The sequence below is a fragment of the Haemorhous mexicanus genome, chromosome 5, assembly GCF_027477595.1.
Source record: "Haemorhous mexicanus isolate bHaeMex1 chromosome 5, bHaeMex1.pri, whole genome shotgun sequence".
NCBI lineage: Eukaryota > Metazoa > Chordata > Aves > Passeriformes > Fringillidae > Haemorhous > Haemorhous mexicanus.
The window spans coordinates 72,816,615-72,832,009 of NC_082345.1; the positions used below are offsets into that span (position 1 = coordinate 72,816,615).

The window sequence follows — 15,395 nt, forward strand, 5'->3', positions numbered from 1 at the left end:
ACACCAAACTTTGTGTTAGTGGTTAAACAGCATCAACCCAGAGAGGAAAAGTAATTTGATGTTCTCTTAGCATGTGGAACATACTGTATTTATCTAATTGTGTATTCAGTTTAGGTTTCATTTCAGGCTCTAGTGGGCGTTTGAATCTTCACTCTCTGTAGCTGGATCCTATTTGCCAGATTTCAGGAAGTCTTGAGTCCAACTTAAAGGAATGTATGCAAGCTCTGAAGAGAATTGCTTGGCATAAGTAGTTCAACCAAATCTTTTTCTTAGGTAAACTGATTTAAAAATAATGTTTTTAAGAAACCGTTCCTTCATTCCAGGGCCAAATGAAAAAATACCATAATTGGGAGGTTTCATCTTCACTTTCATTCTCTTTGTAAACTGAGTATTTGGAGGCTGTAATGCTTCTCCCTTAGGGTGTTTTGCAGCCTTGGCTTTAATATTCAAACTCACTGTTTTCTCTTCCACAGTATTTGATTCTGAAGCTTGAAAGACCTGCTATAGTCCAGAGCATCACATTTGGCAAATATGAGAAAACACATGTCTGCAATTTGAAGAAGTTTAAAGTCTTTGGTGGGATGAACGAGGAGAATATGACAGATCTCTTATCCAGGTAAGATGTGATTCCATCAGCTCTGGGAATCATAAAGGCTGGACCAAAATGCTCTTCCCCCTTGGCTCCCCAGCAGACACATGGCCAGCAGTGGGGCAGAGCTGTGGTTGTGTCCCTGCCATTGGCTGCCCTCGTGTTTGTGGTTAGGTCAGAGAGCAGCAATCCCAACACTTGCTCCAGGAGCCTTCCTTATCTTGCTCTAACCACAGAGGTTTGTGGAGAGTGAGCTCTTGGGAATTTGGAAGAGCTGGGTGCAGCGTTGCTGGATTGCAGTTCCTTCCTTCCATGTGCTTGAGGCATGGAAGAAATGATTCCCCAGGTGTAGGGGACTTTGAAGTAACTTTTAAAAGCCCAAGTAACCTCCCCATGTCAAAACCCTTGTTGCAGCCTTAAAGATCTGAACTAGCCAGCTGATCTGCCTTTTTCAGATGGGTAGATAAATCAAACAGGCAAGTGGAAACCTGCATTTTCCTTTGTTTAGTTGGATTTCATAGAGTGGTACTGATACTGACTGAAAAAAGAGCCTTTGGGCTGTTCAGGTTATCCAGAACTTCTGAGTAGTTGCTAATGTAAATTTGCAAGGGCCTTTTAAGCAGTGTGCTGTTTCAGAAAGGGAAATGAGAGTTAAAATCCAGGAGTACAAGAGAAAAGGGTAACAAGAGCCAGTGTATTTTGAGGGGCCTACAGAAGAGAAGTCCGTGTCCAGGGGTACATCATCTGTAGTCAAGCAGAATAGCCGTGGACAAACATGGGAAATTCTGTGTTGCAGGTATCATTCAAGACCATATAGAATCTATCCATAACCCTTCCTACACTTTTGCCCTCTTTAGATAGATATGTCTTGAAATTTGACTTTATTGCTTTTACAATTGTGGGGGGAAAAGTCTTTTAGAGTCATAGTAATTATTGGCATTTAATATTGTTCAAATCCTCGTTTTGGGACCTTTACTTGTATTTTCAGTAAATATGGACTTAAGATTTTTGGTAAATTATACTAAATATTTGATATTTTTAGAAAGCAATGCCCGTATATTAATCACAAAGCACTTTGTCAGGGCGATAATTTTGAAATCTGATCCATCTTCCTCTTGAGAATGGAAGAGTGCAGTTCCGCACATCAGGAGCTGAAATCTCAGTGTTCCAGGTGCAGAGGAGCAGCACCAATCCAAAGCCAATTCCCTCCCAAAATCCCAGTGCTGCCTCCCAGGGAGGCACAGGTAGGTGGAGAGCAGCCCAGGCCTCGGTCCAGCACGTGTACTAATGATTCAGAGTGGTGTGAAACAAGCTGCGTGTTTCAGGCGTGACCTAGATTGCATTTATTAGCTAGTCCTTAAATACAAGGTAAGATTTAGTAACCTTATTTATTTTTTCCCACAGTGGCTTAAAGAATGATTATAACAAAGAAACATTCACCTTGAAGCATAAAATTGATGAACAGATGTTCCCCTGTCGATTCATTAAGATAGGTAAATGCATTTTTTCAGCATTCTGAGTAGAAAATAATCTCTTCTGATACTTGTGCCTGTCTTGGCACTTGTGACTTCATTGTACTCAGGCACAGTATCCACAATAGCTGTTCCATTTCATCATCTTTTAGGCTGGTTAGATTGGAACATAGTGAAGTCCTGTTAATAAGAAATAGTAGCTTCATAATTTAGATCCTGGGGAGTGAAAGCAAAATAGAGCAGTTTTCAGAAATTCAGCTGTTGAGTCAACTAATTGCGGGAGAAGCTGCTTACTGTCCTCCTATGAATTGCTGTATAGAGCTTTAAATAAATAACTAAGCTAAATACCAGTAAAAGTTTCCATATTGACAACCCTCGAGTCTGGAAAAGCTTGGAAAGTTTTGTTCTCAAACACGGTTGCAACACATAAAGCAACAGCAGAAGCCTCCCTTGTTCTCTCCCTGCTGCTCTTATCACAATGTCTCACTCACCTCTGGCTAAGGATGACACCCAGGGGCAGGGAGGAGTTGTACCCCCTGATGTCTGGCTTGGCTGGGGCAGGGGCTGAGGACATGCTCCCCAAGGCCAGGTACTGGGATGTGTGATAGGAGCAGGTAAGGATATCTCTTCCTTGCTTTCTGCAGGCCCAAGAGAACAAGAGCCTTACAGTTGTTGGATTTAATCCAAGGATTTGGAGCCTTTCAGCTTGCTCAGTAAATTTATCTTTCCCTTCCTACCTACTGAGATAGTACAAGACTGACTGGGTTTAAACTAGATGTTTAAGGTTAAAAATAGAGCAAGGAGGTAGTTGCTGAAAAACGAGATAAGATCCTGTTGGCTAATTTAGATGAATTTAGGAGTGTTTTGATGTGTTGGGTAATTCCTTTGCCAAGACTCTGATGATAGTGGCTGTGCAGGGGCTCCCCTCTGAGCCCTTTGCTCCAGTGTGTTCTTTCTAAATCTCCTCATGTTTGTCAGGAACTGAAAGCTTCAGGCTGGGAATCCAGTAATCGTTTGTGGGGTTTCCTGTTCTTAGAGAAGCAGAGGATTTCGTTGTTCACTGGGCTGGTTTCTGGCTGCTACTTTTGGAAGCCAGAACTGTAGTGCTTGGCTTTAGGAAACCTCAAGAGTAGCAGAGGAATCAAGTTAAAGGTTGACTACAACAGGGAAGTTAAGTGACTTTTTAAAAGCTTTATTTTTTATTTTTTATTCTGAAGCTTCCAACATTAATTTTTTGGAAAATGTTATTTTTCAGTGGCTAAAAACTAGCAAGTAGTTCCTGGAGAGCTAAAGGGCCCAGTGGAAAGATTTTTGGCTGCTTCTTTGGATGTGTAAATTGTATTCCAGGAAAGTGTGTTCTGATGAAATGAAGTGTAGCTGTGAGTTGAAACTTGTTATGGAAGTGAAATGCTGATTAATTCCCATTACTAGGTCGTCTTCCTCTGAAATTATATCAGTACCTTGTTTTCTTGGGATGGGATCTTCATGTAGCACTTTTCTCAAGGGCATGTACTGATAGGACAAGAGGAAACGGCCTTATCTGGAGGAGGGTAGATTTAGATTAGATATTAGCAGGAAATTCCTGATTGTGAGGGTGGTGAGGCCCTGGCACAGGGTGCCCAGAGAAGCTGTGGCTGCCCCTGGATCCCTGGAAGTGTCCAAGACCAGGTTGGACAGAGCTTGGAGTAACCTGGGATAGTGAAAGGTGTCTTTGCCCACATCAGGGGGATGAAGTTGGGTGCTCTTTCAATTGCCTTGCAACCCAAACCATTCCATGAATAAACATTATTATCTACATTAATATTAGGTTTGCATTGAGCTGGCACTTTCTCATTGGTTATGGTTTGAGTTTTCCTTTATCTATAGCCTTTCATTTCCTGAAGCTTCTTTCATGGAGAAATTCTTATGCTAAGACAGAACTAGAAATGGTCTTTTCACCTAAACCTATGAAAGCCTCTGGTTGATGGCTGGTGTCATTTTGTTGATGAAGTTGTGAGAGCATTTTTTGCTGTGAAACAACTGCAAAACACTGTTACGAAATTCTGTTATTTTTCAGATTCACAGCTTGAAAATGTTTTGAGTTTGTTAAAATTTCCAAGCTGCTAGCCAAAGTAACTCAAAATTTCAAGCACCGTGCTGTGTTCCTTGTAACAGTGCCAGGAAACAAGGCCAAAATCTGCCCTTTTGGACTCTTGGGGACTGACACGGCGAAATCCCGCTATCAGTGAGGTTTGGGCTTGGGGGTTCATAGCACTTGCATCAGGAATGGGCTTTATGATTCCACAGAGCAGCACAGGGACCTACAACAGCACTGTCAGCAACACAGCAGTGGGGTTTATATGGGGGCATGGGGCAGGAGAAACCATGGGCAGATCTGGGAGAGGGGGAAGTTCCTGCTCCAGCCTTCATTGCTCACATAGCAGAGGAATTTTCAGGCTCATAAAACGCAGAAAGAATACCCTCTCCCCTTTGGTCAAGAAAAGCCTTGCACTTCTGTTAGTTTAATTACTTCAACTGCAGTTCCTGAGCACTGAAATGGCCAGTTGTGCAAGCTTTTTGACTTACTTGACAGGTAATTTTTACATTTCATGTAGTACCTCATTAAAGAGCTGGAGAGAGAGAAGAAGGTATTTATCCAGCCAAAATATCGAAGAACAATCTTTTTCATGTCTGTGAGCTTTGTTTCTGGCTCTGTTCTCATGATTCCTCCAAAAGCAGAGATTTTTCTGTGCTGTGTCCTTGAAAGCAGAAGATGTAAAGGCTGACTGCCATGAAAGAACTTGAAAAATGCCAGGTGTAATTCTCATTGCAGTTTGTCACTAGCATGGGATTTGGTAACTAAGCCTCAAGATTCTTAGGCTTTGCTGAAACAAAAATGAGGGATACTTTTTTAATGGATATTTTCTTCATTTTGCAAGTGTACCTGTTTGTATGTCTACCTGTAGATGAGGGACACAGAAATTAGCTTGAGAGAGGTATTTAAAATGACTGTGTTTAATGCCTTTGCTATTAGCTTCTGTATAGAGTTGCAGTCCTTGTCTAGGCTTAGCTATTATTGAGAAGTATCCCCTAAAATCATCCTTGTATGGATTAAGAAGTGTTTAAGCAACTCGAATACCTTCTGTTTCTCAGAAGAATATTGATTTTTTTCTTAAATTTTTTTTTTCCTCTGCTGAACTCCTCTCACTGTGGAGTGACAATTCAACTGTTCTGAGCAGTTACACCTTTGAGGATGGATTGCTGTGGTACCTGCAGAAAAAAACATAGTGAGATGGCTTTTTGATAAAAAGTGAAGGAATTATATATCTTTAGGCCTTCAACATCTTTGATTGTAGTACATTTCCATCTCAAAGGTGTGCAGAAAAAAGTGCTTCCATGCTGCACTCAGTGCCTCCTCTTTCCAGGTATAAGTCAGATTGTGGGTGCTCTAAAAGGAGATTTTTCTGAAGATCTGAGCACTCCTATGGAGGCCTCAACAGAGAGAGGGCAGAAGAAAGGGTGAGAGGTGTCTCCTGGGAGTCAGGAAAGAAGTTCAAAAATGGGGAGATGATCCAGCAGAACACTTCAACTTGCCTAACTGGAACAGAAATCACATTTCAGTCTCAACCTTCAGCTTTGTTTCTTTTTCTGCTCCTATGGAGTCAGGTTCAGTTTTCTCTGCCTGTGCAGTTCTGGGGGGAAATGTTTTCCTTCCCTTCCCTGTACAGTTTAATGTGCTTTCCTTAGAAAAGATGGTTGCACCATGAAAATCTTGCTGTTAAAAATCATAATTTCTGGTATTTTGTTTTTTCGTTCTGGTAAAAAAAGCTTTTGGAAGCTCTGAGTTAACTGTGGGGAGGACAAATGTCAGCAATTTGATGGCTTTGCTTTTTCTTGTGGTGGGAGCTGCCCCAGATTCTTGTGTACATCCCAATAACTTCTTAGGGGTTGTAGTTAGCATCAAAGAGAGGAGGGTGAATTGTTAATTTGTTTTCTGAGAGAAGCTCATAGAAGTTTTGAAGAGAATTGCTGAAAAGAAATGGAGGTGGGTAGAGAAGGTGGTAATACTTCAGTTTGGAAATTGGCCTCTCTTTTACCATCATGAAAAGTATGGTCTTGGCCCATTTGAGGTGGTCTGTGGTTTAGATGAGCATTTCAGTTCAGTGAGCTGTTGGATAGACTTTGATATTTATGGCTGACCAAATACCAAATTTAACCTCAGTTTGGTCTGGTCTGTGTGTTCAGGTCTGAGGACAGACCAAAGGTGCTACCCTTAGATGTGGTGTTTTGCCAGACTGCTGCAGTAATGGGTAGGATATCCGGGACCCAACTTGAATTTAGCAGCAGTCATGTTTTATGGTGTTAAGTTACTCTACTGGCAGCACTCAGCCTGTGCAGGGGATGAAAGTCAGCAAGAGGGAAATTTCCTGGGCAGAGAGTGTGGAATGTCCATGGGGGACAGGTGACTGTTGGTTTTTCTGGCCACCTCACTTCTCTCTTCTCTCCACAAACATGCACCTACAAGGAACTGCTCTGAAAGCATCACACTGTGTGCCTAATCAAGTTGAAAAAAAAAAAACAAAAACTGTTTGAAAAGATGTTTTGAGAGCTATAAAATAGAAAGTACCTTCTTAGGGATATTAAAAGCAGTTAAGAGTTGCATATACAAAGTCTCTTTGGATCTTGACTGTTCCCAGAAGTTACTGTGTGTCTTAAGCAATCGGTTTGTAAATACACCCCCTAAAACTTAGAAAATCATGTGTTTGAACATGTGCCTTGTGCCCAAACACATTGCAGACAATCATAGATGTAGCTTGTTTGAGGTATAAATACTTAAGAACATGTAAGAGCTCAGGAAAAGCTTTATGATGAGTTTGGGGTTTTTATTTCCTCAAGGAGTAGGTCAGAAAAACGTGAGTTCAGCAGGTTAATCTCAGTGGTATTTCATGGTGCTTGTTTCAACAGGCAATTTCTTAGTGGCAGAAATAGTGGAAGGGAGGAGGTAGTGGACTCCTTGCTGTTGCTGGTAACTGCTCATTCAACTTCAATACTGTCTTTTCCTGTTTATCAGTTACAGTCAAATCAAAAGGAAACAAAAGTATTTGCAATGGAACCACTCAATTTCACTGCAGTTTTAATGAGTCAGAGTTCACACACGAGTTTTCTGGGGGTTGGAGTTGCTTCTGAAAGCAGAATCAGGTCTTAACCTGCAGATTAACCACAAAATCAGTGCAAGGCCACAGATACTAACCCAGAGTGGTAGAGAAGCCATAGGTGAGAGGCTGTAGTGTGTTTCATGGGTCTTTTAGTATTTTAAGTCCATTTGTTCCAATATTCAGATAGAATAGTATCAGCAAAAATCTGCGCAGATTAAATAAACCTTTTTAAAAAATAGAGTTTTTAAGTTAGAAACTGACAGTTATCCCTCCCTCGCTCCTCCACAACTTGCAGATGTTACTAATTTTGTAAAATTTAAGCAACCCAAGCTTCTTGTCTTCACCATTAGGGAAAATAATTGTTGCTGACAAATGGGGAAATAAATGTACTATGAGGAGCAAATACTGTCGCTAGTATGCTCATGATTCCCATCCTTGTCAAAGCTTGTTGCCTCTTGGAGCTGTTTTTAATGATAGTGTTTTTGCTCTTCTGCTTAAAGCAAGCTTCTGCTTTGTAATGATCTGCTGTGTTAATGTTGCTCAGCACAGGTTGCTTTAATGACAAACTTGAACATGATGTATTTGGTAGTTTTCCTAAGCTAAGTTAAATGAGCTAGAACTTTAGTCAGAAACACTGAATTTTGTGTAAACTTTAAAATCATTCTGTTGCAATAGTGATTGTTTGATATTTATGCATAGTTTTTCTCCTTTTCCTTTCTTCTCCAGTTCCACTCTTATCGTGGGGACCTAGCTTCAATTTTAGTATCTGGTATGTTGAACTAAATGGCATTGATGATCCAGATGTGGTCCAGCCGTGCCTCAACTGGTACAGCAAGGTAGGCCTGCATTTTAGATGCCTGTTTGTTTGAAGATTCCCAGTCTCAGAATCTTGTGAAACTTCTCTTACTGGAGTGATGTGACCTTTTCATTCCTTGAACATCAGCTATTAAAACAGCAAACACGCATAGTTGGAACCACGTGGCTGACTTTGACCCTAAGGGAAACTTTCCGAGTTTTATCTGTTTGTTCTCTTTGAAAAACCAACAAAACAGCACCAAGAAACCCCATAACCACCAGCATCACCCAAAAAACCAGGTAGACATCACACGAAGGGAACACTGAGCCAAAGGGGACAATATTAGTAAAGTATTAGTATTTGTATTGGAAGTGAAATGAATCTTTACAAAACCAGATTCCATTTCTCCCTCTTTTTGCCTTCTGAGTCTTTTGACTCCAGTCTATGGAGTCTAGAACCTTTTGGGTTACAGATGCACCTTTTGTTACAGGGTATAAAAATGACATTTTTTTTTAAAGAATCCTTGTTGGTGTTAGATGTTTCCCTCTTACTTTCTTTTTGCTGAATATCCTGGAACAGAATGGGGCTGGTGCCACTGGACTGTGAGATGAGATGATTTATGTCATTTGTCATTAGATAGACAGAAAGTTCAAGGGGTTCCAGACTTTACTTTTATAACTTGTATTTAATTGAGTATTAGAGATGACTCTCCTGTGGGAGGGAAGAGCACACTGACAACCAGAACACATTTTATTGGTACATTTTGTGCTTTGGTTCCTCTGGAACAATTAATGAAACTCATATTGTGTTGCAGAGAAGACATCTTTCCCAGCTGAGTAGGACTGAGTAGTGGAGCAGTGTACCTCTGCTTCCAGAAGGAAGAACTTAGAAGGAGATGGAGATTGTGTGTGATTAGTTCAGGGTGCTGCCAGAGTGGTAAAGAAGCTGTGTGTGACTGTGGTGTCTGGCTCGTGCCCATTTACAGCAATATCATGAGCTGCTTTGTGGAGGATTTAAATAACCAGCGCAGTGGAAGTTGTCTGGAGCTCCTTTATGATCCAAGTGGTGTTGTGGTCATGAGTCAGCTGATGATGGAAGTCCAGTTGACAGAAGCTGCTGGTGGTTTTCCTTTTGCTGGCTCTGCACTTGGTGGTATGTCTGGCAGTTTGGACCAGTTGCTGCAAGCAGGAAGCTCTGATTTTTATTTTCTTTTTTGGTCAGAGTCATGCAGTGACGATGTCTGCATCTGTTTTGTTCCATCTTCTCCCATGGAATCAGTGCTTTTCCTGGTCAGCATTGTGTGTAGGGACAGCTTCTTCAAGGGGTGCCAGCATTGTTCTCCTAGAGCTTGGAGCCCCAAAGCAGCAGTGCAGAGACTGAGTCACGGTGGTGTGAGCTCTACTGGGATCCACTGCCAAGTTTTTGGTGATGAGTGGTGTCACTGATGTTCTCCTCTCTCACAGGAGAGAGGCCACTGTTGCTGGATCCATGGAGAGGGATGTGCTGTCCCATATTTAGGGAAAGGCAGAAGGGTTGACCTGTTTCCTCCAGTTCTTTGAGATGTGGGAATATTTTCACGTGTGTTTTTGGAAATCTCAGAGTCTTTGAAGTGTAATAATTCTTCACTGCCTGCGACATCAGATGAGAGGAAGGTTCTACACCACATTGCCCTTCCTTTTTGTTTTGTGCCAACAAAACCTCCCTCTCCTGTGGGGAGTGGAGCTGGAAATAATAGGTAAGGACTGCAACATTCCTCAGCTTTCTCCTTGCTGTCCAGCTCAGCCTACTGCCTCCAAACAACCTTACCCCTCTTTCCTGAGGAGTGGACATACTTCAGCACCTAAGAAGGGGTACTTTATCACTGGGTACCACTTCTGAGCACATAAGTATTTTTAATTCTAGGAGTGTATTTGACAGTGTTGATGTCTTAGTCTCCTGCTCTTGTTACGTTTTTAACCATAGGAATTATTTACAGCTTCAGATCAAAGCTATTATTTGGGTTGTCATCTCTTTAAACCTGTATGACAGCATTTAAAAAGGAGTCTTTTATATACTTTTTATACACATTTTTTGCTTAAAGCAGGTTTTTACATTTAACTTTTGAAGTACTACTATGGTGTCACTTGAATATAAACTTTTATAGTGCACCAAGTGGCCAGACTCCATCCAAGTCATTCCTGGCTATCTAAGCCAGATCTATCAGTCATGAGAGGCTCAGTGGAGGGGCGAGGTACCCTCTGTCTCAAGTCTGCATTTTGTCTGATTTCTAAACGGGAGGATCTAAAAATGCAGAAGCTGGTAGTTACTGGTGTGCAGCTCTCCTTTTCCTTGCTATCCCTTTGACCAAAAAAATCTAACTTGGTTTTGGCCTTGACTCATGCAAGTGAAGATTTGCTTAGAGAGTCTTAGGCATCTCTTGGAAGGAAAAAAAAAGGAGTTGTTTTTGCCAGTTGTGCTGTAAAACTGTTTTAGCTTTAATAATTCTTTGCTGCAGCCTTTCATTCTTATCGGTACATGTCCTTGGCCTTTATGTGGGCTGGGAACTGGTTTTCTAAAAATGCATAGTTCTGGCTATTTGCAGCTGTGAAATACTGATGGATTAAGAACTAAAAATACAGCACATGGCCGTGTTTCTATTTAGCAGCTTCAGTTTATGAGATTCTTGCTATCGAGCCATTCTTTGGAAAGCAATAAATTTCGTTGAATGTCAGTGTTAGTTCCAGGTTTTCAGAGAGATTCTGTTCATTTAAGTACTATGAACTTCACTTTTAGCAGTAGTGTCCATTTAGGAGTAAAATCTTTTGTCTGTAATTTGATCAGTCTTATAGATGCTTAAAGTTACATTTGCTTTTTACCATAGTAGTTGTGTGTTAAAGATGGAAATGGAGATTTTTTTTTTCTTTAATGCCTTAGAATTTAGGATTGAAAAGTCTATTTAAAATAAGTGTTTCTGCTGCTTATCAACCTAAAAATCTGTGTTTCTTATACATCTTGTTAGCAGCTTTGAAAATTGTAGCTCTTACTCAGAATTTACTACTCCCTCATGTGTCTGTGCCAGGATGTTTGACCCAGCGTGGGTTTTCTTTCACCTTTCTTACCCCTTCCCACAGCCGAGTGGGAGATGGGCAGCTGTGGCTCCATTCGTGGTGTGAAAACAGAGGTTCTGCTTCAAAATGCAGGAGAATATTTAGAAGTTAAAACTTTGGCATGCACAGAAATCCTTGGTGCTGCTGATTCCAGACCCTCACAAACCCGCAGGATTTGGGGTCAGCCTTTACCTTTCCATGGCAGGAGTGCTGGTCATTGCAAGTATTCCCATTCTCACAGCTTTTTTTTTTCTCTCCTTCTGCTTCTAGAAAAGCTGTGACCTACTTACTCTTCTGAATTATTTTGTTATGTAAGAGTCATACAATCAAATTATGTAACGCTGATAGCGAAGGCTTTTTCCTGCTCTGCGCTTCGTGTAGGCCTCGAACAGCAGGGCCAAGCAGATGGGGGGGAAATAATGGTCACCCCAGAGATCTGGGACACCATGCACTCTCTTCCTTGTATGCTTATTAAATTGGATGATACCAAATTGTATAATTTCTATACTGTTGGAAAGTAAATGCTTGCGCAGCTTGTAATGTCTCTCACACAGCCTTCCTCCGTGAGCTGGTGAGCCCTTTTTGTGGCATGGATAAGAGATCCTGTCTCTGGGCAGGTTCACAGGTAGTTGCCAGCAGTGCTGGTCAGAGGAAAAATCTCCATGTCTCAGAGGTTTTCTTGTGTTCCAGTAGTACCGTGAACAGGAAGCCATTCGCCTTTGCCTAAAGCATTTTCGGCAGCACAACTACACCGAGGCTTTCGAGTCGCTGCAGAAGAAAACCAAGATTGCTCTGGAGCACCCCATGCTGACAGACCTGCACGACAAACTGGTGTTGAAGGGGGACTTCGATGCTTGTGAAGAACTGATAGAAAAAGCTGTGAATGGTAAGAGAATCAGAGGAAGTGATTCATTAGTTTGAGAAAAAGTGCATTGAAATATTACCTTCTTTTGAATGTTAGTGTGCTTAGTAGTAGAGTTGGCAGGTCCATGTGTTGTTTCATTTCTGGTGTGCTGTCAGCTTTTGGACTTGTGAGTGTGTGTGTGATGAGGGATAAAAATTCATGAAATCTCTTACCACTGCTACATTTGGAGTCACTTTCCCCCAGAGATGACAAGGCGGTGCACTTGAGTGGGTAAAGACAAGTTCTTCATGTAAGTGTTGGCAAGCTGAAGGTGGGCTTAAACTGTCAGGAAAGTCACTGGAATGCTGAGCAGGGAAGCAAAAGACTGGAGTTCTCAGTGGTGATCTGGATCATGGTTTCTGGTTGGAGCTCACCACTGAGTTGGTGCTCAGGCAGAAGTTTTCAGCTGTGTCTGGATGAGGGTGCTCTCTTTGCTTGTGGGGAAGATAATCCTTGAACAATTGTGTGGAAGTCAGTGACTGGAGGCAGAGCCTGTTTTCCTTTGCAGAGTGGGACCTTGGCAGGGCAGTCAGTTTCATTGGAACTGCTATTAATTTTTACTTGAAAGCTTTCTACTTAAAAACACAGTGTGTAAACAGCTCTCAGCTCCTATAAGGAGGGAGATGTACTCTCTCCTGATCGCATGGGATACAGAAAGAGTGGGGCTGGTGCACTGAAGTGACTCTCAAGACCTGTGCAGCAGTTTTGGATTGCAGTCTGATAAAACAGAGGTGCTCTTGGCTGTGAGTGTAGAGCTTTTTGACTCTGTGCAGTCACTCATCATGGGAGACTTGAACTGGTGTAAGAGGAAAACTTTGTGTCTGGTGGCAGTAGAGTTAGGGACTTAGTGAACCAATTTCATGGATAGCTGGTACCAGAGATGTTATTCTTTAATTCTGGGCTAATCAGTCATTTTGTAATACCTTTGGAAAGATGCCAGTGTACCTGCTTGACTCCCATCAGTGTGGTTTGTACCACTGAAGCTGGAAGTGGTTCTCAGAATGTGATAGTAATGATAACTTGGAAATCAAGGGTTGTCTTCCATGAAAACCCACCATCTTTTTGTGACTAAGCTGTTCAACTGAGCACAGTTTTAAGGAGCTTATTGCAACAGGTCTTCCAAAACTGCAGTAAGTAGTTTTCTATGGGTTTGGCTCAAGGTTTCTCTTCAGACAGAGCAGTGGAGACCTGCCCTGTGCTGAGTTCCATGAGCAACTACAAGTGTTGAGACTGAGAATTGCCATGTTCATCCTCACCCTCCTGAGACAGTGGAGTGTTGGCTGGGCTGGGAGTGTGAACAGCTTCCTGCAATGCAGGGGCATTTTGCAACTGGCAGCTTCCTCCTGAATCATAAGGGCAAGGGAGGATTGCAGGCTGGAAAAGCAGCAGGGAGCTGTTTCTGTCTGTGTCTCAAAGACACGAGTGCCTGGAGGGAGCTGATGAGCCCATGGTGATGCTGCAGCAGTCAGAGGAGTGCTGTGTGCTGATGGTGATGATTTTATCATTGCCTCGCTCTGCTGCCTTGGCCATGGCTTAATCTCAGTGCCTGGAGGCTGTCCTCTTTCCACTTCATTGCAGGCTGGAGTGGAAATGATTTCTTGAATGGAATTTCACTCAAAGTCTTAGAATGTGCTGAAAAAGTACTCTCAAAAATGGAATTTTTTCTTGGGCACTAATGAAGTGAATGTTTTTAGCTTCATTTTATGAGCTCTTATATTTTAATTTCTTTTACTACTTAATGTTTGCTGAGAGTGGGGCTGCTGTCAGCAGTGCTCTGCTTTTCCAGGTGTGGAAATACTGGCAAAGGACTGGCCTGGTAGGAAACTGTAGGTCTTGTATTGTTATGCCTGACAGACACTTGTTTCTTGTCAGATTTGATGTGGATAATCCTCCTTCCCTGGTTTTTGTAATCACATCTCTTTTTGGAGGCTGAGGAGCTCGGCATCACTTAGGTGAGCTGAAGGAATATGCTGCAGCTTGTTTTATCAGCCTTTTTTTAGTTCCAGCAAGTCTTGGTAGTAACAGACGGTGGATAATTTAGCAGGAGAGTCTTCAAGAGCATCATTAGGTTTTGTCACTGCTTCTAAGGGACAGAAAAATATGCATGGGGATGTTTATTTTGCTTCATTTTAATCCAGCACCTGGCTAGCTGAAGTTAAATGTCAGTTTGCGCATCTCCCATCGCTCTGCTGGTCATCCTTAATGATTTTGCTTGTCTTGGAATACATTAACCTTCCTCCCCCCATCCTCCTGCCATTCTTTATGCTGTCTTCAGCTTTAAATGTACCCATTTAAAGCTCTATCGCCTCCCAGCACTCTTTGGAGAGAAGTGCTATCTATCCCGAGACACCGAGGCTGCATCCCATATTTGCTTTAAGCTGACACGACTGCGGCTTTTCACTAACTGGGTCAATCCTGCCCTTGCTCAGGACACTGTGTCCCTGGCACTGGCACTCGTGCTGCCACATGGCCGTCCCAGACAGGGAGCTGATCAGGCTGGGGTGGGGGAGAGGGCAGAACAAACCTCTTCTGGTAGCCACAAAACCCCCCAAAACTGCAGCTGGAACATTTTGTCTGAAGTTGTGGCAGTCAGGGTGCTGAATATTAATGGTGCTTAACAGCTGGATTCTTCTTGGTAGGGTGAGAATAGAGGTTTTCAGCCTTCAGCATGTTCTCCTGCAGTATTCCTACTACCTGCTCCCTGTGATCTTCCACAGTTACCTGTCCTTACTCTGTTCTGCATCTGTCAAGCACCCCAGCATTTTCTGAGCAACCTGGTCTGGTGAAAGGTGTCCCTGTCTCCACGGTATGGGGGTTAGAACTAGATTATTTTTCAGGTCCTTTCCAACCTAGGCCATTCTGTGATTTTTTTTTTAATCATTTTACTTTCCTAGCAGCTCTGTTGTGCAGTCTCAGTAGCTTGCTGCTTAGTCTCTAAGGTGTGGGTGTTCTTACCACTGAACTCCTGTCTGATGCGTTGTTTTTCCAAATAAAAGAGGATTAACTTTAGTCCTGTGTCTGTGCAGTGTAGCTGAAGTGTAGAGTTAATTGAGACATACAGATCCTTAAATTATCCCTGAAATCGTTCAAAGAGCAACTGTTCTGTTGCAGACTGGGCATGAATATGTGAACTCCTGACCGCTTGCTGATCTGGGAGTTCATTGCCTTAAAGGCACAAACAGAAGTGCAGCGAGGTTGACAGAGATACTGCACACTCAGTTCAGCCTAAAATGTCTTCTGGAGAGGCTGATATTTGCAGTGGTGGGTATTGACAAAGTGCAACGCTCTGCATCTCTCGCGGGCTATTTCCATAGGCTTAGTCATGTAGAAAAAGAGTAGGTGGTCAAGAATTAGTGCTGGCAGAGCTAACTCTTGTTCTTTTGCATTGCTAATGATGAACGCTGTCTTCCACC

General features: G+C 42.3%; 1 protein-coding gene across 3 annotated transcripts in view; it reads left to right on the forward strand.

The window, feature by feature from the left end:
- Positions 1-15,395, forward strand: part of MKLN1 (muskelin 1) — a 95,080-nt gene that overhangs the window by 21,367 nt on the left and 58,318 nt on the right. Inside the window, exons 3-6 of one of the 3 annotated variants that reach the window (XM_059847570.1) lie at positions 474-616; positions 1,994-2,082; positions 7,923-8,032; positions 11,772-11,964. In XM_059847570.1, coding sequence (XP_059703553.1) covers positions 474-616; positions 1,994-2,082; positions 7,923-8,032; positions 11,772-11,964 — 535 coding nt within the window. Of the gene's footprint in view, positions 1-473; positions 617-1,993; positions 2,083-7,922; positions 8,033-11,768; positions 11,965-15,395 lie in introns of those variants that run through there. The other 2 variants (XM_059847572.1, XM_059847571.1) reach the window with 2 other exon arrangements.